The sequence below is a fragment of the Eutrigla gurnardus genome (assembly GCF_963514095.1).
Source record: "Eutrigla gurnardus genome assembly, chromosome: 22".
In the NCBI taxonomy this organism is placed as follows: domain Eukaryota; kingdom Metazoa; phylum Chordata; class Actinopteri; order Perciformes; family Triglidae; genus Eutrigla; species Eutrigla gurnardus.
The window spans coordinates 16,438,377-16,461,009 of record NC_139933.1 but is presented as its reverse complement, the minus strand read 5'-3'; the positions used below and the strand labels follow the sequence as shown (position 1 = coordinate 16,461,009).

The 22,633-nt window shown below is 42.4% G+C and overlaps 2 protein-coding genes across 3 annotated transcripts in view; both read right to left on the bottom strand.

The window, feature by feature from the left end:
* The window catches only part of psmd11b (proteasome 26S subunit, non-ATPase 11b), a 76,828-nt gene that overhangs the window by 46,080 nt on the left and 8,115 nt on the right, over positions 1 to 22,633 (bottom strand). The window lies entirely within an intron of this gene.
* Positions 1,086 to 21,441, bottom strand: LOC311032991 (vesicle-fusing ATPase-like). Of its 2 annotated transcripts, none has more exons than XM_084040122.1 (22): positions 21,321 to 21,441; positions 18,988 to 19,073; positions 18,795 to 18,891; positions 17,898 to 17,937; positions 15,781 to 15,947; positions 15,507 to 15,614; positions 15,328 to 15,403; positions 14,637 to 14,792; positions 11,716 to 11,915; positions 10,002 to 10,167; positions 9,803 to 9,877; positions 9,350 to 9,537; positions 8,443 to 8,538; positions 7,786 to 7,942; positions 7,514 to 7,647; positions 6,870 to 6,936; positions 6,667 to 6,746; positions 4,944 to 5,078; positions 4,722 to 4,835; positions 1,980 to 2,035; positions 1,794 to 1,860; positions 1,086 to 1,237 (listed from the first exon to the last, which is right to left on the bottom strand). In XM_084040122.1, the coding sequence occupies exons 1-21, from the start codon at positions 21,330 to 21,332 to the stop codon at positions 1,830 to 1,832; spliced, it is 2,241 nt and encodes a 746-aa protein (XP_083896248.1). In that variant the 5' UTR covers positions 21,333 to 21,441; the 3' UTR covers positions 1,086 to 1,237; positions 1,794 to 1,829. The 2 variants fall into 2 exon arrangements, with proteins under 2 accessions (XP_083896248.1, XP_083896247.1); XM_084040121.1 differs by having other exon boundaries at positions 1,086 to 1,234.

The window sequence follows — 22,633 nt, the reverse complement described above, 5'->3', positions numbered from 1 at the left end:
TTCAGAGGGACTGTGGTGAATGAGGAGAGATGTTACTTTATACTGAACAGCCCAACACATGTTTAAAGCAGCGTGGTGTGACCTACAGGTCGGACGATGATAAAAAATATAAGTTGATTGTGGTGAATTTTCATTATGGGGATAATATCATCATGAGCGACTCTAAAATGCACTTTAGCTCACTATCGTGGTAGAGAAGTAAAACAAATAAATACATGAAATCGCACTCGCACATGTCCATTTTTAAAAATGATTTATTTATCATTTATTTATGCAGGGAGACCTTATGATTTATGATTACCTTATATAAAATGTATTTTTCAACCCCCCTAAAAAAAATAGAAATGTTCTGTTATGTTGTAATAAAACATTTGCTTCTTAACAAAATGTGAGGTACAGTGATTCCGGATGTTGGGGATAATCACACGGTGAATCAGGACGGTGGGGACAACGGTGACATCACACCGTCCCACGCCTACTGTGAGGTAACTTCACTCGTATCATTTGGTGGTTCATTTCATTTCAGATACTACATCTTCTTGTTAGTAATAGCAATAGAATTAATTTATTCATTAAAAGAAAAGGTCAGACACACAAGCAAGTACATAACATGATAAGAACTAATGTTTTAAGTGACGCAGCCACCTGGAATGATCGCCTTAAAGCTGTGCATTCAAATAAGGCCTATACAAATAAACAAACAGGGTTGTGATTAGTGTTTGTGCACATCTACTCACTTTAGAAATGCATCTGTTGCCTGAACTCTTTTATATATATTTATATATATATAGAACATCCCAAATAAGTGCATCACATGGAGATTACAGCAATATTGCTCTGCAAATGCAACATAAACAGTAAACCACAAACACCGCTCGCTTCTCTTATTTTACATTTCACATAGCGCTGAAGAGGAGGATGAGGAGGAGGCCGCCTGGTTGGTTGCTGCAGTGCAGAGAGAAGCGCACAGAGCTTCAGGGATGCAGAGAGAGACAGAGAGAGAGGGAGAGAGAGAGAGAGAGACACACAGAGAGAGAGGGAGAGAGAGAGAGAGAGAGAGAGAGAGAGAGAGAGAGAGAGAGAGAGAGAGAGAGAGAGAGACACAGAGAGAGAGAGAGAGACACACAGAGAGAGAGGAGAGAGAGAGAGAGAGAGAGAGAGAGAGAGAGAGAGAGAGAGAGGTGAAAGCGTGTCTCTTGCTTCCTCCCGCCTCGTTCAGGCTGCCGTTCCTCGGCTGCTGAGTGATCAGAGACAAATAGAAGTGAGATGAGACAGACAGGCCGCCGCAAGAGAGCACCTGTGTTCCTCGACCTATTTTTAGGCTAGCCGACTATACCATAAGTCTCTGAGGCTGCGATGAGAGGCGGCGCTCCGGCTACGCGTTGAAAAGTTCTTCTACCAAGTTTTTTGCCGTTTGTGCACGCCTCGCGGGACGCCGCTCACAAAGCGGCGTTCGCCAGAGAACTTCAAAGAGAGCAGCATCTTCTGGAACTTTGCTCAACATGCGAGTAACGCGAGGACATAATGTCACCGTTACCAGGAGAACTTTTTCTTGCTCGTGTTGATGGCTGAGTGTTTATTCATCGTTTATCATTTTAGTTTTATTGGCTGAACACAATTAATGAGGCTCACACACTATAAGCCTTTATTTCTCTTCGGTTGCTTGACACCAATGACACCAATGACACAAATGACTAACTGAACAGATTTCACCTTTAGTTCCCTTCACTCGGGACAGGAAAAAGGGAGTAGAAATGCGACCATGCAGCCTGATGAAGGCCCTGCAGTCTTACCGTTGAACGATTCTTCACTATGTGGCTCCACAGAATCTAGATCCCCATGAACGTTTCAGAACCCAGTCTGCAAGCAAAAAAAAAAAAAAAAGACAAAAATGTATTTTATTAATCCACATTTTGTGCTTCTCACTGCTTTTTCTTCCCTTTCTCTGCTACATTTGTACATGTCGACAAAATACTTACCCTCCTTCATCCTTCAGTAGACTTAGGAACTTGCAAACTCTGTAGCCAGGATCCATCTAAAAAAAAACCCACACACATTACTTCTGAGTGCACATATGCATCAAACAATAAATCTACCAATCAGTTGAAATTCAGAAGCAAGGTGTTGAAACTTGAAAGCGATGTGTGAGAGCAGCAGGTCCTGGAGTTCACGCTTCGGTTCGCACAAACAGGATTGCGGCGAAGGGGAGGAGGACAGGAAGTCAAATTAATAGCAACCTATGCAATAACTTACAGTATGTTTGGAATCGCCTGCAGCTACGAGAGTCAAGACACGGAGCAGTCAGAGACGTTGGAATGAGAGGAAAGAAGATAGAACGCAGACGAATCGTGGATGTGGTGCGCGCGTGTGTGTGTGTGTGCGTGCGTGCGTGCGTGCGTGCGTGCGTGTGTGTGTGGCTGTTTGTAGCATGTCTCGGCAAACGCAGATTCATACTTCTTCAGGCTCAAACTGGGGAGGGGGGTGCACAACATGGCTGCATTTGTGCATACCACAGCAATTACACAGTATCCAGCCTCAACAAACAGGCAGTGCACATCATCAACATACCACAGACACACAGTCACAGGGAGAAATTAACAGCAGCCAACTTTCTGACAAAAGGCAGATGGAGCTGGTTTCTGAGACGATCTGGTCGCCGTGGACGGCAGGACTCAGGAGCACCGAAGAAGAAGAAGAAGAAGAAGAAGAAGAAACTGGAAAAATGTCTCTTGGAAAGCCGACTTTATAAGCTTTAAAGAGATCTCCGGTAATGTACACTTCCATGAAGTTTGAGACTGCAGCAGAGGCAAAGACGTCCTGACGTCCAGCCCCTTAAAATACATCAGGGACGAGGACCGCCTTCTGCTGATTAGTAAATGTTAAACTGCGCCTTGAAGTCAGTTTAAGTGAATAAAGCTTTCTAATTGAGGTGCATTGTTTGTGTGGGTAAAAGCTCAACAAACAGAGCTTTCATGCAAGCAAAAGAAACCATTTACATTCTTGAAAGTCTTCCATTCAAATCACTGAGGCTGGGTTGCACCAGCAATGATTCATTTAGTCCACTACTAGTTCTAGTTTAGCAAAACTAGAGTTTTAAAGGAGTTAAACTGGATTTAAAATTAAGCTGAGCACTGTTGCACAAGTGGAAACTAATCTGTTTAAGTTTGAACCAAAATGATATAGAGTTGAATCAAAATGACACTTGCTTACCCGAATCTAAATAAAGGAATAAATAAATAAATACACTGTGTGTGTGCTGCCATGACCTACGAGCTAGGGGGCGCTCCGTTTTCCTCCACAAAATGTTAAATAGTTTGTTAGGTAACAAGATAAAAAGTCAGTTGGCGTAATGTTATTCATGGAGTATTCCTCTGCATCGGCACAGAAGACCTTATTTCTTCTTCTAAAGAGAAAAACATGTTATTAATGCAATGAATGGATTTTTTATTATTTCAAGCTAGTTTTAAAATTTGGTGCAACGTGTTCTAAAGTTAAACCCTAAGCTCTCCGGGAACACTGCGTCTCAGGGAGCGATACACGGCGAACCAATCAAATTGATTATCATCTGAAGAGTTTTGACAGGGTCGGGGCCCCAACAAGCACGTACATCATTTAGGTACACGCTGAGCAGAAATAACTACACCACTGTCAACAGGACGGGAAAAAAACAAAAACCCTATTACTCCGAGGCCAAACCACAAAACCCCTGAAGAGGACTTTTAAAAGGTGAGTGGACTTTCTACCTACTGTACTCGTCCAAGCCAAGAATCTGCTGGGAGTTGGTGGTCGGTGTTTTTTCTACACGTTTCCACAGTTGGATGAGTTTAAAGTGAGGTTTTTTTTGTTTTTTTTAACCTGCCGTATGTGTGGGATGAGTGATCTTTATTGATTTTGCTCTAAATTGCGGGTGCACCAAAACCACAAGCTGCGTATGATGGCTCTTATGAGTAGCTTCCCTCTGATTCAGAACACGTGAATGTAACTTGGAAAGCAACGCGAGAACACGGTTTCAAAACTAGGAGTGGATCCTGACGGCGTTTCGGAGGGAGGGAGGGAGAGTGGTTTGTGAACTAGAAACGTAGTGGATCCTTATGCTCAACAAATCATCAGGACAGTCGCACGGTTTTCCTTCCAACTAACAGATGACAGTTTTATGACGGAGACAGATTCTGTCGACTGTCGAGAATGCCGACCAGATGTCGAGGAAGAGGAGGGACGGAGCGCACGATCACAGAAAACAATAATAGATTTGAAATGTGTGTTTAAAAAAAAGAGAAATAGACGAGGCTGCCTTGCTCTTTTCCTTAAGCTGAGACCACTTGACCTTTCCATATTTTAATACCGCTGGCACACATCCTCCATAGAAACATAATTCAGCCAGTAATGTAATAATATTGAATACTTGTCGATACCAGAGACAGAGGGTCTCTGGTCTCTTTGACTTTGTCACATTTCACTTAAAAGGTCCCAAAGTTCCTCGTTTGGAAGGGGAAGTAAAGAGCTCGGTTGTGGCGTTAGTAAACTAAACACAGCATCCAGCAGCAAAAGTGACCTGCAGACAATGAGCCTGCAAAACCCCAATGTGGACAACCCTAACCCTGCTGCTACACAGAGCAGCTTGTTTATTCAATCAATATTTAACGTGTCACATGTCTTTTTACTCAAAATACAGGAAAGAGCATGAAAAAACGCAAATGCACAGAACGCATCTCTTTACTCACCTGCACGGCCATTTCAATCAGCATGAGCAGCTTTTTAATGCCGATCCACAGACTTTTGCCCTTCACAGACTTAGCTATGCTGGCCCGCTCCACCTCCTGAAAGCTGCCCAGCAGCTGTAGGGAGGAGGAAAGCAAGGAGAGCACTCAGCAAAGGTGAGTTCATTACTCAAACATGGAAGATGTGTGTGTGTGTGTGTGTGTGTGTGTGTGTGTGTGTGTTACCTCCAGGGCCTCGACCAGCTGCTCTCCCCTTGAGATGTTGGGAATGTGGATGGTGGTGCTGAAAGCGTCCAACATCTCCATTTCCTGGAGGACATCTTTGCGGCTCGTTGTGCCGATGATCAGCAGCTTACGACCCTGACGAGTGACGCAAAGATGTGAATTCAGTTTCTTTATTCAACCGTTCATTTGTTCATGTTCTTCAGCTCTTCAGAAGTCTGCACATTAAATATCTGGGAAGGTTCTCAGTCCCAGACAATCCTTGAAAGTCTAGTTGCCGACGATAAGGCTTTCAAGGACTGCGAATTAAAATTATGTGATGCAACAGATAGCGTTTTTATTTGAAGACACGTACACGATATGGGAGTAATAAAACTTCCTACAGGTCTGTGTGGGACTGTGTTAGCTCTGAGGATACCAATGATGAACGTTGAGTGAATTGATGACAATCGGAGAAATAAAAAAAGCCCAGGAAGAGACATCTACTCAAAAATAGATCATTTCAGGTTGTATTCAGATTATTGTTATTCTCATAAAGCTTATGGCAGTTATCGCATTGGGAGAATTTTCTTCTAAATTTATGACGGCGTCAGTTTTGATGCCCCGTCGATTGATTTTATCAACGGGGCCGGGCGGCAATTCAACAAGAGAAATAACTGAAATGGCTTCATTAAAAAAACTGATAACAAGCACCTACTAACCTGAACAAAGTTCTCAATTAGCTTTATATTCATCAAGTATTTAAGTTGCACGAGAGTACAGAAAACCTTGTAGTTATTTCATATGAACTATTTGTTCATTGGAGTACCAGACAATATGGTGACATATGGTGAAACCTATATCAAGCCAATGCTCCTCAGCCGGTGGTCAGCAGGACCTCGGGATGCCGTTTCACCACATTTCTGCCATGATGGTGCGTTTCAGGCTGTAGGTTGACAGCGTACCGGAGCCTTAAGTCGCAACAAGAGCACAGGGAACGGAAAACAATAAACAGAGCACAACACAACAGGCGACAACAGCCGAGAAGAAAGAAGGAGAAGCGAAAGAAATGTAGCTCCGCTAAGCCGACAAGTTGGAGGAGGACCAGGAGGAGACGGCGAAGGAGGAGAGGCAGAGGAGTGGCGAGTAGACAGGGGGATTATGGCTGCCGGCTGCCCCCCCATGGCGTGGGGGGTTGTGATGCTGCATGCAGATGAGGTGCCACACAGGCGGCGGCGCTGCCAGGTCCTGGCTCTCTCACAGAGCCCTTTCTCCTCCCTGTCCCCCCGGCCTCCCCCGGCCCCAGGCACCCCGCTGGGCCCAGCGCTTTACAACCCCAGAGGAGCACTGCAAGCCAGGCATTCAACACCAGGCCCCGCGCCACTTCTCATGCACATGCAGCCATATAGTGGGCTATACTCTCATTCACAAACACTGTGTGTGTGTGTGTGTGTGTGTGTGTGTGTGTGTGTGTGTGTGTGTGTGTGTGTGTGAGAACTATGAGAAATGGGTCTCTACCACCACCATTCAGTGTGAGCACAACAGGCCCGGACCAAAACACTCGCTAATAACCATACACTCACACACATGCCAGCCGCAGCCAAAGACCTCCAACTATTCCTCACAAGACTTCCTCACAGACGCGGGCATCTGTAAGATCTGCTGCCCTCTCTCTGCCACCTCGGGACTAGCAACCCCCGGCAGTGAGCATGCTCCAAAATAAATACCACAACAACGTGTTTGTCACCTTTGGAGGAGGTTTCTTCAGCAGCACCAGCAGAGCTTGTAGCACCAGGTTGGAGAAACGAGGGCCAATTGGGACGTAGTCTGATGAGACAGATCATTTTCTATTAGACAATAGTATGTCCTCATAAATATAAAGGTGTCTATTTAGTTCAACACACCAGCTCATCATTAGCCGCCTTGTAGTAGAGGGATTCTCCATCTTACCTAACAAACGTTCAATGTCATCCACAACCACACAGCTCAGCTGGGACTTGTAGGCATCTTCAAATATCTGTCACAGGGAATAAAAGAGCAAACGGGTTCAGATCAAGCTGAAAAGAATGATTTGAATGTTGTGGCATCAGTTCAGACTTTAAATAAATGATACAACAAGATCCAAAACCTTAAATTGACCGACGTGTTTGACTAAGTGGCTCACCCTCCCTTTTACTAGAGTGTGGACCTGAGTTAGTGGAGTTACTGGAATTGAGTGAGTGGAACTAAGGTGGCCTGTAAGTAACATTGAAAACCGTGATTCTCCAGGGCCAGTTGGTTTGTCCACTCTGGGCTCCTGTAGAAAAATGGCTGCTGCCTCAGTAGATATGAGGTTTCAGGTGATACACTAATGAAAACATAGTTATTAATACGATACTTATGTGATATTATTACATTTGTGCTAAAAGATCCTCCTAAATACTACAAACAGTTCCTTTAAGTCTGAGTTATATTATGTATGCGGTACAATAATGCTATTAAAGAGAGATTATTCTGAACAGCACTCACAAGATGGGAAACCACAACATTATATTTGTGACCGTAAACATTTTCCACACATTTACATCATTTCTGTACAAATGTCAAGACTTGACCTTTTTGATGGCTTGGCATTTGGCGATCTCCGAGTGTCCGATCATCTTGTCGGGGGAGCAGATCTTGATGAAGGGGAACTGGGAGTCTTCAGAGATCTTAGCAGCCAGCGCGGTTTTCCCACTGTTAGGTGGGCCTGACAGAGAGGATCAATCACAAAATCAGCTGTCTGCAACACAAACTACCCATTTAAATACATTTTTATTGGGCCGAGTGTTCAGCCGCTGGATGCTGATTAAGGAGGCTGTATGAGGTTGGTGTGTGTGAGTCTTACCCTCCAGTAGCACGGAGACCAGCGGTGTGCGGTCGCTGTTCTTCGTCTGCTGCACCAGCAGCTCCCCGTCCTCCAGGACGGCCGACACCGGGTCGCCCCATCGGATTATCCCGTTCATGATGTAGCTGGCGTAGTCCTCCTGATTGGTGCCAAACGCCTGGGTGGCAAGAGAGAGGGAGAGAGAAATAGTGTGACGGTTGGGGGTTTTGTTTGAGTGTGTTGTGTCAAGTTAGAAAGAAAATATACAGCAGGTTGGGTCGGTAATCTTGGGAAAGGAGAAAAGCAACCTATATTTCAAAAAATATGTTTAACTGAAAAACCTAGCACAGTGCTGCCAACTCTTTAGAAATTAAATAAGCTAGCAGCTCTAGCTCCAAAATTCCAAATTCAGAAAATGTTAAAAATCCAGATGCATCAGAGACAGAGGGCACCTGTCACTCAATATGTCCACGCTGTCAATTATGCCTAAATTTAAGCCTCAATATAATTTCCAGTTGTCATGAATGGGGATATTTGCTACAGAGACTAGGTCTATGAAGATTTCAGAGCAAGCCTCGAGTGGCCATTTGAGGTACTGCAGTTTAAGCACCTTGGCTTATTACATTTAACACAGAAAAAGAAGGAGACACAGAGGAGAGATGGAGAGGCTGAACTTACAGGTTTGATGTCGTTATTCAGTGAGGCCATGAAGTCCAGTCTGTTGACCTGCAGCTTCTCTGCCGTCTCGATGTTCACCTCCACCGTGTGACTGGCCTGCAACACACACACACAAACACACACACACACACACACAAGTTGAGTTACTTTGTTCCTGGACAAACTCTGTGGACCCCCCAAATGAATTAAAACCATTACATGAAGTATTGCACGATGTGTCAGCAGACAATGTACTCCCTCAGAGCAGAAAGGTCAGACCGAGAGAAGGAGGCAGGGAGGGGGGGAGGCAGGGAGGGAAGAATTAGTGTTTAGAGGAGTGAAGAAAAACGTCACAGCCATCAGACTTGTGTAAGGCCCTTGTCTGTCATTTATCATCACCCTCCAATATCTGCAGCTCCATGTGTGTGTGTGTGTGTGTGTGTGTGTGTGTGTGTGTGTGTGTGTTGGGGGTGGAGAACACTTAACAGATGAGAACTACGCCTTATCGGTGTGTCCTACCGAGTTGTGTAGATTTGAGCTTATGCACCTGATGAAACACTTAACTGAGGAACACACACCTGGGTTATTTACCCGATCCTTCCTCACCTGGGTGGCTCTTTATATATATATATATATATATATAAAAACAAACCCTAAAAAACGAGTCTGGTTTGTGCACTTCCAGGTTCCCTCGTCAGTGTTTTTCATGATTTTAATGGGTTTTTGTTCAGGTGTCTGAATAAAGGGTCTGGGGTTACCACTAGATTTTTACCACTTGAGAAGTTTTGTTAAATCGCGTTCACGAGAATGGAAGGACTGACAACTCTGAACACATAACAAAAATACAGACTAAGTAATTGAAGGCCTACATCGAACTCATTCATAAATACAGAGTCTAACGGTTCTAAACCCAGCGGCGCTCTCTGACCTTGATGTGTCTGTTCATGGCGGTGGACTGCGCGGCCCTGACCAGCCCCTCCAGCTCGGCACCACTGAAGTTCTTCGTCTCCGCCGCCAGCTCCTTGATGTCTACGTCGCCGGCCAGCAGCTCGTGCTGACGCATCTTTGTCGTGTGGATGTTGAGGATCTGAATGCGGCCCTTTTCATCCGGCAACCCTGGAAGGAGGACGGGGGAAGTTACGGACCTCGAATGTGTCGACTTGATTTATTTTTTTTTTACTCAAACTGGCTGTCGTTGCAGGAAAGACGTGGCGGGGCCACGTGGGGCTCCACTGCTCTTTCTGTCCAACATTCCCACACTAAACTATCTCACCGGGGCTGCTGAATCACTAACTTTTAAATGTTCACTTGAATAAATACCAGATTAACTGTACTGTAACAGCAGAGTGAAAACCTTATCAGCGCATTCTTCACTCCTTACCGATCTCCATCTTGACCTCCAGTCTTCCCGGCCTCAACAGGGCCTCATCTATCAGGTCAGGCCTGTTGGTCATACCTGAGGGAGGGGGAGATGGACAGATAGCAGAGAAAGCAGAGGAGAGTGATGAATGAGAGAGATGAGTTAGGAGTGCAGCTGTTTCGGGGAGAGCCGGTGAAAGTGTTTATTTGTGTCCGAGCACCTATGACCAGGATGTTGTTGAGCTGCTCCACTCCGTCTATCTTGGACAGCAGCTGGTTGACGACGGTGTCGTGGACTCCCGTGCTGCCCGCCATGCTGCCACGCTGTTTACAGATGGCGTCGATCTCATCAAATATGATGATGTGAAGGCCGCTGTTGGGACCGAGCTGAGGGAGACGAGAGACGAGAGGGGACAAATAAATGATTAGGTCAAAGGTCACCACAACCATTTTTTTAGGTGCATCAGTGATGGGCTTGGAAATGGGATTTTGGAGTCGATGGTGGCATGAAAGTTATTTAATTTAAGAAAAAATATGTAGATGCATGCTTTGAGTTGTATGAATATCACTCCTGTATCTGCACAAAATGCATTTAATGTCTAACACTTATAGACTATTGAATAAAAAATAAAAATAAAATATTTTACAGGTTTAGTTGGAAGAAACGATGTACTGGCTCTCCATACAGAGGATTGGTATTTTTAAACATTTAATTCTGTTTTAAAATATTTGGTTTGGATAGAGACTCATCAATTGTTTTCTAGACAAAAAAAGATAACATCAAATGTACAAATTACAAAAAGTAAATTCTCCACAAATGTGCTGCATCTTCACATATCTACATAAAGGGTACCATCACTAGTACTATGACTACTTTCAATAGTAGTTGTTCTACACTCAGCTCTAATTAATTCCAATAAATACATAATATATTTCCCTCTTTCGGAGACATAAGCCAATGTTGTACTTCCATCCTGACCTGAAAACCAGCACTGACCCTCAATAGAGGGACGGATGGAAGAAAAGCAGCGAGAGTAGCAGGGTGGGGGGTTATCCCTCCATCTCCAGACCTGTCAGTCTCCTCCGTAGCATTTAAAGCAGGTGTGGAGCTGTCCTTATTACACACTGTGTGTGTGTGTCAGTGTGCGTCTGTGTGTGTGTGTGTCGCGACGTCTAACAGGAGGTCAAAGACAGCCCGGCCCCTCATTAGGTGGTGAAGAGTGAGGCCTCGACGCCAGCGTCTCTCCATCCAAACACCAGAACTTTACCAAAGTTATTACAGCTACGTCTGGCTAAAGGGCAGATCTCTCCACTCCTGGAGAAATTAGTTTTTTTTCTCCGCTTCTGTTTGGACGGATGAAATATCTTATCTGTGTTTCACGGCAATGAAGGGAGAACTCTGGTGCACAAGAACAGACGTTTTATCTGATGTGTGGATAATAAGTTGTAGCACTGCGGGTACAGTGACGCATCTGGAAGCTATAATCAACTTGTCAAGGAACTAAAAAGGTTAGTTTTCGGCCTGATTGTTGTCTGCGTTTCCATAGCGATCTAAAGCAGACTGACGAGGGCTGCTGGTCAGGAGAAAATCTACTCCGCAGCTTTTATTTCATCTAAAAATAAAACAAAAAAACACACTGGAAAAAGAAATAAACCTTGGATTTGTATCATTGCGAGATGAAGCGGCACTGTGTGTGTGTTTGACAGGTTAGTGACCGTCATCCATGCAAACACAGACACGAACGTTCCTGTACTTTTAGCAAGACGGACCCCTTATTTAGACCCTTATTCCTGCAGCTGAAACGCAATGAGTTACTGGAAAGGTTGCTAGTCTCTGGGGAAACGGTTCTCGTGGTCGAAAAAAAGGGCTCGAAGCAGTTCTCAGGATAAAAACCTGGGTATACGTGTATATAATGTAATAAGTTGCGCTCTCACTCTTTTCTGTTCGTCCTCTGCGTCTGCAAACAGCTTCCTGACGTTGGCCTCAGACTCGCCAACATACTTGTTGAGGATCTCGGGGCCGTTGACGATCTTTGGCTCCCGGGCCTTGAGCATCTTGCCAATCTGTCGTGCCATCAGGGTTTTGCCGCAGCCCGGGGGTCCGTACAGCAGGATTCCCTTCACATGCTTACAGCCTGGAGACAGACACACACACAACCGGGGGGAGAGGGGGGGACGGAAGTCAAGCTCGAGCACAGGGACGTTCACACGGGCAAATGTTTCTGCTAGTTATGAAAGCTGGTATATTTGACGAAGCTCAAGCAGAAGACGTTTAATCCAGCGGTTCAAACGCTGAGCAGCAGGAATGTTCCCTTTTCACATGAAAAGTCTTGTCCCAACATTTAGATCACCATGTGGCTTTTCTCCCTCTTTTCCTGATCCCACTGCTTTACTGTTGTCAGTAGTTTAGTTTTGTATTACACAAGGTCAAGAGACGCACACACGTGGAGGAATGTATCGATTTCACCAGGAAACCAAAAAATAAAACTGAAACAGGAAAACAATAAGTGCTTCCCGGTGTACTGTTGCGACTGTAAGCGTCATTGTTACATCAAAGACTGCAACAAAGAAACAATCGGAAGCATGATTTAAAAAGAGCAATATATGACACACGATCTCCACACAATAAATAGATTGCATATACATCCTTATTTAGTGTCTCAGGATTCTGCTGCTTTGATTAAGTATGCGTTCATAACAAAACATTGTGGGACGTTAATCTGTCTGATGAAGAGCGCCATCTGTTTGCGGGAATAATAATCCCACCATTTTCTGTAACTCATATTTATGAGGAAAAAAGTTTTTGCGTGCTGAGATTTCAGTGTCCTGACTTAATCCATTGGATCTTAAACAGCGGAGCCCCTTGTTACCTCGACAATTACTTCAAGAAGTCAAGACACAAAACCAGAGCCCATCATGTCACCTTAAACCAGAGGTGGCCAATCTGAAACTTGACCTTTAGATTTAAAACAGGGTCTCGGAATTACAGAGGAGCTGAATTAAACAGACGCTGCTGGACGACATCTTCAAATAAAGACCTGCTTATTCCAATACATTAGAAGCAGGTTTTTAAAAGAAATATCTAAATATGATGTTTTTTTTTATTGTCATATGTATCTGTTGGTGTGTTGGGGACGTGGCGTGTCATTACATTTGAGCTTTGTCTGAAAAACTAAGCTAAACTGAATCATTCCACAGCAGCATCATCTCCACAGTTTCACACAGATTTCCACAAAGACCAAGTGTGGAAACCAGAAGCTCCGACTCCTCCAAGTTCACAGTGCCGGTCTTTTAATGGCCTTTTGCACCTGCTTAATGACATTTAGCCCAGACTAATTGAGAGGCCCTCAGATAACCATCTGAGCTGCCATTTGGGTCTGCTGAAGGAAAAGCAGCCAGGTTGACAGGTGAGGGAGGGGTGGGAGGGAAAGGGGGGGGACTCGAGGAAAGGCGGGAGAAAAGTTAACATGGTTGTGTTTGGGACTGAAGCTTGTGTCTGTCTGCTTCACCTCTCTGGGAGCAAAGGGGAGACAAGGTGAAACTATGAGTGCACACACACACTAACACACACACACAGTGTCCAACGTGGACGTCCGTCAGCACCTGCCCTCGCTGCTCCCCCCGCCTGCCAATTACAGCTTTACCTTTAGCTGGACGCTCTATCGGGGCAGCCATCTCATTACAGCAGCCAGCTGGCTGCAGCCACACATCGACTGCTGCACACCGCGGCTGAAAAAGGTCAGCGCACACGCCGCCGGACGCTGCCGCAAGGCCCCGAGCACCGAGCCGGTGCCAGATGTGAGTGAATGCGTGTGTTTGCCGAGCTCAGGGCGTCTTTACGACAGGTTTTCACAAGACTTGTAGGTCTGGGAGCGGGGATTAGGACTGATTGTATGTGTGTGGGAAGGGAGGGGAGGGGTTTACGTATGAGTCACAAAGAACACTACCTGATGGCCTTTGCAAAAAAAAAAGTGAATCACTGTGGTAATCTGACAGCTGCCGAAGATCAATTAATGAGTTTGTGCAGGGATCACGGTCGCTGCCTCGTCTGCTCATGGCTGACGGTCGGGTTCCACCGATTCAGGCTCAAAGGCATTATTGGGTGTCATCGTGCTGATTTAAGGATCACATAATAACTGAAAACGGTGATTATGTTTTTGGTGGGTTTTACTAATCTGTGCTACCTGATGAATGTTGAAAAATTTGAGGACAGTGTTTTCTCACATGATTTTCTATGACGCCCATGTATAAAATGCATTATGAACATACTTATAATGCATCATAATCTGCTTATAGCACTGTTTTGACATAGTTATTCTCATAACAATAATCAGATTTTTTTGTAAGGATAATAGTGTATTATAATTCATTCTACGCAAGAACACACAAAAAATATAAATTTTCACTTCACAATAATTCATAATCAGAATATAATTAATTATGAAAAAATATAATGTATTACAACAATGGCAATACTAATACAATATGATCCTTACAAAACAATCATTTCTCAGGTATTACTTGACTGTAACTGTAAAATGCTTTACAATGTGTTATACAGTCAAGTAATTCTTCAGAATTGATTATTCATGAGTGATTAAAGCAAATCATTATACAGTGCTATAAATAGATTATAACACGTTATAAGTATGTTTTTAATGCATTATTGTCATACAGAGTGCTACAGTGATTTAATGCTCAACATTCAGCATATTGAGGAAAAATGTCCTCACATCTATTTAAAGTAACATTTTCAGATAAATCACGGATGAAGATGTGAAAAGGAAAATGTCCTCAAACCCACGCGGACAAACTCCCGACATCATCGTGTGACGTACGGCGAGAGAAGAACTCACCCATCTGCTCGACGATGTCTGTGGGGAAGACTCGGGAGGCGAAGGCTCGACGGAAGATGTCAGAAAACTCCTTGTCAAGTCCGCCGATGCCCATCCTCTCGAAGTTCCAGTCTGGGCTGATGATGGACTGGCGAGACTCTCTGGTCTTTGCTTTCCCTGGAGAGGCGACACAAAAACAGACGATAATGGGTTGTTAAAGCAGAGCCTCATGTTTGCTGATTATTGACTTACCTTCCTTAGGTTAACACAAGTGTTTTTTTAATTGACAGTTAAGAGATGATTGTGTGCAGTGAATTTAATAAGCAGGCATCAAACATTCATTATTTAAATCTCTCTATTTTATGAGGCAAATTCAAGATTTTAGCCTCGTTTTGACTGTTGTGTGAAATAGATTATCTCATATAAGCAGAATATTTAAACCTTGTCATGCAGGTTAACTGCCTGTTGGCCATTGATATTGTACCACTGCCAACAAAACATAAAAGGCAAAGCAAGCTGAGTAAAATTAGTGAAGTGTGCCCCCTTGTGGTTTTGTGGAGAACCACCCAGCTCAATAGTGGATTTAAAAAACCTGTTTCTCTCTACATAAATACGTTTTAAGGTTTGAAGTGATCATGTCAGTGGCTGTTTGGTGGAGATCAGACCGCAAAAGACTCAAAGATTCAAATCTCTGAATGTCATCGACACTCACCAACCAGGGTCATGGATGAGGTCTCGGACTTCTCAAAAATCACCTGACTATTTCCCAGCAACAAGCCGATCTCAATCTGAAACGAGAAAGATGATCATCTTATTGACATTCACCACAATCAACTTGGTGTGAGTGTTTCATGATCCGCAGAGAGACAGAACATCACGGGACGCTGATACCTTGGGTTTGGTGCCGGAAGCTTGGTCTCCCTTTAGGATACTCGGGTCCATGGCCTCCATGTCCTTTATCACCACGCCAAACAGCTTATCGCAGAAACTAAACACCAGCTACAAACATAGACATCAGGAGATCAGGACAGAGAGACTTTGTACGGGAGTATGTGGACATTAAAATTGATCAACCAAAAAATGAAGATGCAATTAATGCCACAAATCTGTGGTTGTGCTTTGACTGTGAACACACGTCACACGTTATTGAAACCCCTTAAAGCACCTGCTGGTTGATGGTGAAGGCCTGGTTGTTGAAGTGCTGGATGAACTCGGTGGCCATGTGGTCCGAGTTGTACGGGTTGCTGTCCACACTCTTCTTCTGCAGGAAGTCAATCTCCACCGTCATGCTGCTTATACACTGTTTGGACTTGTCAAACTTGTAGTTTGTTACTATAAAGGGAGTAAAAGAAAAGAGAAAGTAGTTTAGACAACACCCTCTGGATTACTGTCTCCACCAGGTATAAGCATCGCCATCTTGGATTTTGGTCGTCACCATATTTGGGTGCGGAGGAGCGACGGTGGATGTGACGAACACAAGCAGCAACCTTACTGCATCCGACTCGATGAGAAGGTTAGTTTCCATAATTCAAGGTAAACATTACAGCTAAGTGTTAAAGTAGGCGACCTGTCAATCAGCAGGTAGCCCCGCCCCTAAAGCATCCCCTGCTTCCTGGTCTGGTGGACTCTAAATGGACATTAATGGACTAAATGAACATCATGCTGGATTGAAGAAGACTGAGATAAAAATCAAGAGAGAAGTATTTTTCTCATAGACTTCTATACAATCAGACGTCTTTTTGCAACCAGTCTTACATCTGTACAATTTATCTGTGGTAGGCTGATCAATGCAGACTGTAAGTTGTAATTCTAATAATGTTCAATTAGACACTTACTTAACAGAAGGATTTAAGCTAATTAGCACATGTGGAGTGGTGACTTAATCAATGAATCGACCACTCAAAAGGAAGTTCCTGACTCCTTATGCAAATGAGATATGTTGTTAGCTCTCCTCTAAATTGGGCTGATAGATGCGCTGCCAGGTAATTAGGAAAATGACCTCCCGCAATAAACTGCTACACTATTCATATCACGATAATCTGGAGACACTGCTGAAAACATTGATCCATTCTATGGAATGTTATGCTCAGCTCTTCTGTTATGGTTCCTTTAAACAGAAAGAGACAGAGATGACGGGTTGTTTTTCAAGGCCAAGTCATTTTAAGGTATCATGAGGTTTTTTCTCCCACTCAGTGGATTACATTTTCATTCCTCCCTTTCACTGCTGATATGCAGACAGTATCATAATAGCGCCCATCATTTGGGGCATCGCTTGGCCCCGAGGGAGCCGAGTGAAATATTTCATCAAAGAACAGATCTTCTGTTTCTCTGGATGCTGGCCAGCCTCCCAGACAGATGTGCAGTGACACCACCCACCCACATTGTTAGGCTGTCTCTCCCTGAGCTGGGTAAGTCATGTTCCCTCCACTCCGCATGACACCTGAATAATAGCTAAACCCCGTAGCCCCGTGAATAATTAGTCATCTGTAAGATATGACTGTCAGACGTGGCGAGATGTTTCTCTGACTGCTGCCTTTAAAGTCGGTCACACGGAAGTGACTGAATCCCTCAAAGACTGAACCCTGTTGGGTTTGACGTCTTGTTTCGAGGCGTCTCTGACTCAACGGGCGCTCGGTGACGAGAGAGAAGAAAGCCAAGCTCCGCTAATCAATGGATGACAAATGAATGGTAGTCATCACAAAAGGCTGAAAGGAAGAAGACACACAAGAGACACGCGATGGCAACCAGCCTGATAAATGATCTGGTGAAGGAAAACATTTAAAACATTTTGTTCACTGAAAATTCAGACATTGCTTTAATTCAAAAAGCTTGTGATTAAAAAATGAAGTGTTAATGAAGATCCAGTTCTCAAAATGTAACTCCATTAAGCAGTTGATACAATTTTGGGAACCAAAGCCTTATTCTGATTCATTCTTTGGACGCGTGTACAGGACTTTGGGAATGTGCGTCTCAACCGGGGGTTTTACTGAGACACACAGCCAGCTCAGTGTGTTGTACACAAACCAGCTGTTTATAAAAAGCTTGCAAAACTTGTAGTAGAATATTCATTTTCATATCGTCTTTAGGGAAATAAGGGAAAATAACTGAATATTTTGTGTATGTAAATGTCATCATTGCGGCTCATTAACAACAGAGCTGCACTCCCAAGAAAAATATCAGAGTTTGATACAGACAACTTTTCACTCAGATCAATTAATTGTTAATTAGTTTTGGACTTTTGAGGATATAAAATTGGTATTTTATTCTTAATGTGAAGCTTACCTTTAACCTCTTGTCCAATCGATAGACCGGCCCATTTTCTCTGCAAAGAAAAAGAAAAAAAGGCAAGCGATTGACTTAGTTGCATGTCTCATTATTTCTTTTTGTATTAAGATATATTACTGCAGAAATAGCCATCAATAAGGCAATTGCATTTTCAAAAAGACAGCTATACACTAAAGGTTTCGGAAACATCCAGTGGTATACCTGTGTGCCGTCGTGGCTGCCATAACGACGGAGGACGGGCAGGCAAAAAAAGGAAAAAAGCAGTAACAGACAGATTGAGACAAACAAAGAGGTTTCGTGCAGAGAGCACACAGAAAACCACCAAAGACAGCTTCATTTTAGAGGATGTCCAAAATCTACTATTATCTGTGTGTGTGTGTGTGTGTGTGTGTGTGTGTGTGTGTGTGTGTGTGTGTGTGTGTGTGTGTGTGTGTCCAACATGCTTCTGTGTTAGCGCAACAGTAGCACGCATCTTTTCAAATGCACTGAACTGTATCTACGACGTCACTTCCTGGTTACCTACTTGCCGCAGTAACCTGTACCGGCATCATGTGATCAAATTATGATTTGTAAGGATCATAAAGTCTGAAAAAAAAATTATATATATGTTTGGAGAAAAAGAAATGATGATTGTATTTGGTTTTGCTGCCTTCAACAGCATGCAAGTCACCTATTAAACTTATTAAACGTATTCCTTATAATATCTTGTTTACAAGGAAAATGAAGCATTGAAGAATAACGGTTAGCTACATGTGGTAAAATATATTTTTTCCTATTTTTGTCTCACAAAATCAATCACTTTAAATGACATCTACAGAAAACAGCTAAACACCGCCGCCATCGGGTGACACGGTGATCACTGAGAACATGCGGCAGGAGAACACTGAAACCTACCTGAGGCAGGCTGAAGGCGATGGTCCCGGAGTTGACACTGGGGTGCGTCCTCAAGGTGAACACGTACTTGTGGGCTAAATTGCGTACAGTCACATGTCTGGACGGAGATGGAGAATTCAGAGAAAAGAGGAAAGGATTCAATGTGGAACCAAAGCACAGTGTCAAACCCAGATGTTACCGTTCCTCCACTCACTGTTCAAACTGGGGCTCCTTCTCATTGATGATGGCACAGTTGGTCAGCGAGAGTTCATCCGTCGGGCATCGAGCCACTTGCATAATCTGAAAAGAGAGCAGAGGGACACGTAAACTTTGATTCCACTGAGGAAGCAATACAGACAGATGTTTTTCTTATGTGATGCAGGGATTTTAAAGATGCAGCTCCCAATTTCTTAAGTAGTAAATAGTCATTCAAGGTTGAATTGGAGTGCTCTAAAAACTATGTCCTAAATCTGGTGAGTTTTTGAGCATTTTCTCAGCTTGATACAAATTGTTCTCTCTCCTGAATTTATATTTTAAAAATAGGTGGGTGTTTATAACTGGTGTAAAAAAAAAAAAAAAACTGTTGGTAGTTGAGAAAAATGTTTTGAATCAGGATCATTCTTTCAGTCCCATTTAGAAAAAAGTGCTATATAAATGAGGACCATTTAGAACATGTGTACACTGCAGCCCCTTGTGGCCAAACTGAGTATTACTATAACTAACACTTGAAAAATTTAAAAAATATATAAATAGCCTGCCAAAACTTACACAACATGAAGAAAGCAGCAATAGTTATTTCAGCCGTGACTTATGAAACACTGTTGGTGTCTACATGGAGGTAAATTTGCTTTGTGTTTGTGAGCTTATCAACAGTTAGCAGCAGATCACTGCAATATTGTTCGAAAACCGTCTGACCCATGGCATTAGCTACCAGCTGGGTGAATCAGCATCCACAAAGCTGTGGTGAAACAAGCAACTTCATGATCCACTGTGAAGAAATATGGACCAAAGGTTCAGTAAAGCACATCCTCACCAGTTATAGACCAAATAATAGTAGCTACAGTCATTTTTGTTCCATTACAAACAGCCTCTACTGATCAGGAAAGATAAATATCTGTACGATAGAAAACATCACAGTATGTAGATTTGGATTAATAAGGAGAAAAATCAGACAAATACAGCGTCAATCTGCTCTCTCGTTACAAATAACGATGTTGAATGTAACCTTGCAACGCTGACAGACATATCAGCGTGCTTTAAATAAATCTGGATTATTAAATGGTGAGGCCACTTAATCTTAGAGATTAAGACAAATCAGTAGGAGTATTTACTAGGATACCGTCAACCCCATTCACTTAAATGAATGGTGTGGAGGAATGTGGGGTTCTGTTTGTACAGAAGCCCAGAATGGACAAACCAAACACAAACAAGAGCACTGTAGTTATTACATACTTGGGATTGAGAGGGGTGAGTGGTGGAGCATTCAGTCAAGTGCAATCTGCAACCCCACCACTAGATGCCACTAACTGCTCCTTTAAAGAAAGAAACTAAGAAAAGCCCAAACTAATTAACTTTCTAATTAAAAGTGCACTGTATGCATGTCGTTTGGACACTGTAATTCTTATGTGTATACATATGAATATAATTTAATATGTTTATTTTTATCTATGTATTTAACTGTATCTACAGGGCACCATTGTAAAAGACTTTTATACTACTATAATACTTTTTTTACTTTATATTTTGAGTACATTTCAGAGCCTGTACTTTTTCCACTTTTACTTGAGTAAATACGTTGAATCAGTACTTCTACCAGTCTTTTTGAAACACAAGTATGTTCTTCTACTTTAGTATAGGATGTCTGTAATTTTGACACTTCTGGCTGCTGATGGGACAAAAAAACAAGCAATATGAAGACGTTTCTCAGCATTGGTGACATTTTGTAAAGGAAATGAATAGTTGAAAAATAAATAAATAAATTAACTAAGCCATAATAACCTCCGTGAAGGTACGACTCATTGCAGGGCTGTTGTATTTAGACGGCAGTACTTTTTTATTTTACCGTGAAACACACGGTCACGTTGTTTACACTGTAGCTAATTAAGAGCTGATTTAACACTAAGGAGTTAACTGAGCATCTTAGTCCTCTTCTTGTTCACTTTGAATGCAGCTACACTTCCTCCTTCTATCACCCAACGGCCACCGGTTGATTTAAGCCTTTTTAAATGGGAGCTACGTGTCCACACCTAGCATAATGTTTAAGTCAATAAAGCTACTGACAATACAAGACCGGTTGAAAACCCGGGCTGCTGTTACACATATTAGTTAATAACAATGCTACATGCTAGCTGCGGTCATAAGATACTCCATTCCACTTCCGGGCTGCCTACGAAGTTTCTTTGAATGACATCTGATTCTGCCACACAGGCTAAAGTGCTGTGTTGGCTCACTTGTACTAGCTTCTGGTACTTAAAAGTACACGCTAGGTTCAACATTCGGCGTTTCCGGTTCGTGGCGGATTTAAAAGTTAGCTTCGAGTAAACTCACCCGCTCGGTCATCTTTGCGTTTCTTTTCTGTTGTTGTTGTTTTTGTTTTACTCCCGTTCAAGTGCTATTCAGCACAAACGCTGACAGAACAACTGCAGAAATGAGAAAGTGACGTGCGAAGAGGCGGGATCTGCCGGCGTGACGTGACGTCATCACGCACACAACGTATCGGGCATAGCGCCATATAAAGAAAAATATATTCTCCATCTACATTCTCCAAATTCTTATGTTAAAAACTATATAATTTTGGCATTGTTGAACCGGAATCGTTTCTGCAAATTTATTCTGACATTTCATACATTCAGTTCGAGTAAAGATAACAGCCTGAATTGTGTAAAACAAATAATAATAATATCATAATTAAAGGTAACAATAAAAGTTGCTCCCAAGTTCACTGCATTTGCTTTTAAAGAAAATATTAAGATGTTCAAACGTATCGATTAAAAAGTTACAAAACAACTGTCAAACTGCATGTTGAACCCTTTAAATTAAAACCTATGTTTCTCCCTCATTATTTTATTTTATTGAGTTTATTTTTCTCCATTGTATTTTTTAATTATTGTTTTTTTTTTAATTTAAGTATTGTTTATCTGTACCATTATGCTGAGGAGCCTAATTGTCTGCAATATTATATTATTTATATTTGAATGTTTTTTAGCTTTAAAAAAAATGTGAAGACCAATACACACCAAAAGTTTTATCTTATGATTTTATCTATATGTAATATATACATCTTTTGTGTGTTTTCTTTTTAAAATTGGTATTGGTTTGTTGTCTTAAACTAATGAATAAAAATAAGTACTTAATTTGTGAAAATTGTAATTGTGTAATGTCTTTGTTCTGTCATCTGTTTCATATGTAAATTGTCATTAAAAACAAATGAGATAAGGAATAAAATATGAGGTATGTATAATATAATAAATGTTAAAGAAACATGTATTATTTTTTCTTGTCTGTGAAAAATCAACCAATACTTTATTTTGGTTTGTTAAGAACAATAATGCGGGTTGTGTAAAAATCAAAATGAGACAATCCAAAGCTGTCCGTTTAACTGATTTAATGCCCTTTGATGAGTGTTACTTTTTCAATTTAGTGACAAATATAGCAGCAGGAGGAAAATACTTGTTATTTTATAGCATCAATGAATGGCTTGGACTTGTCCTCTGATTAGCAGACATACTTCACTCATCCATTTGATACCATTGACTGCCATTCTTAGAGTGCACTTCAAAGAAATATTCTTGCAACATTTCAATACCATCTTCTCGCTCTCGTACTGTAAAAGGAATATCATAGCTGAGTGGCTGATGAAA

What these genes read in the sequence shown, in the direction of transcription:
- LOC311032991 (XM_084040122.1), bottom strand. An exon ending in CTTCCGGCACCAAACCCAAG is followed by an intron (nt 15,404 to 15,506) that starts GTATCAGCGTCC and finishes TTCTCGTTTCAG; the next exon opens with ATTGAGATCGGCTTGTTGCT. An exon ending in TGAATAACGACATCAAACCT is followed by an intron (nt 7,943 to 8,442) that starts GTAAGTTCAGCC and finishes CTTGCCACCCAG; the next exon opens with GCGTTTGGCACCAATCAGGA.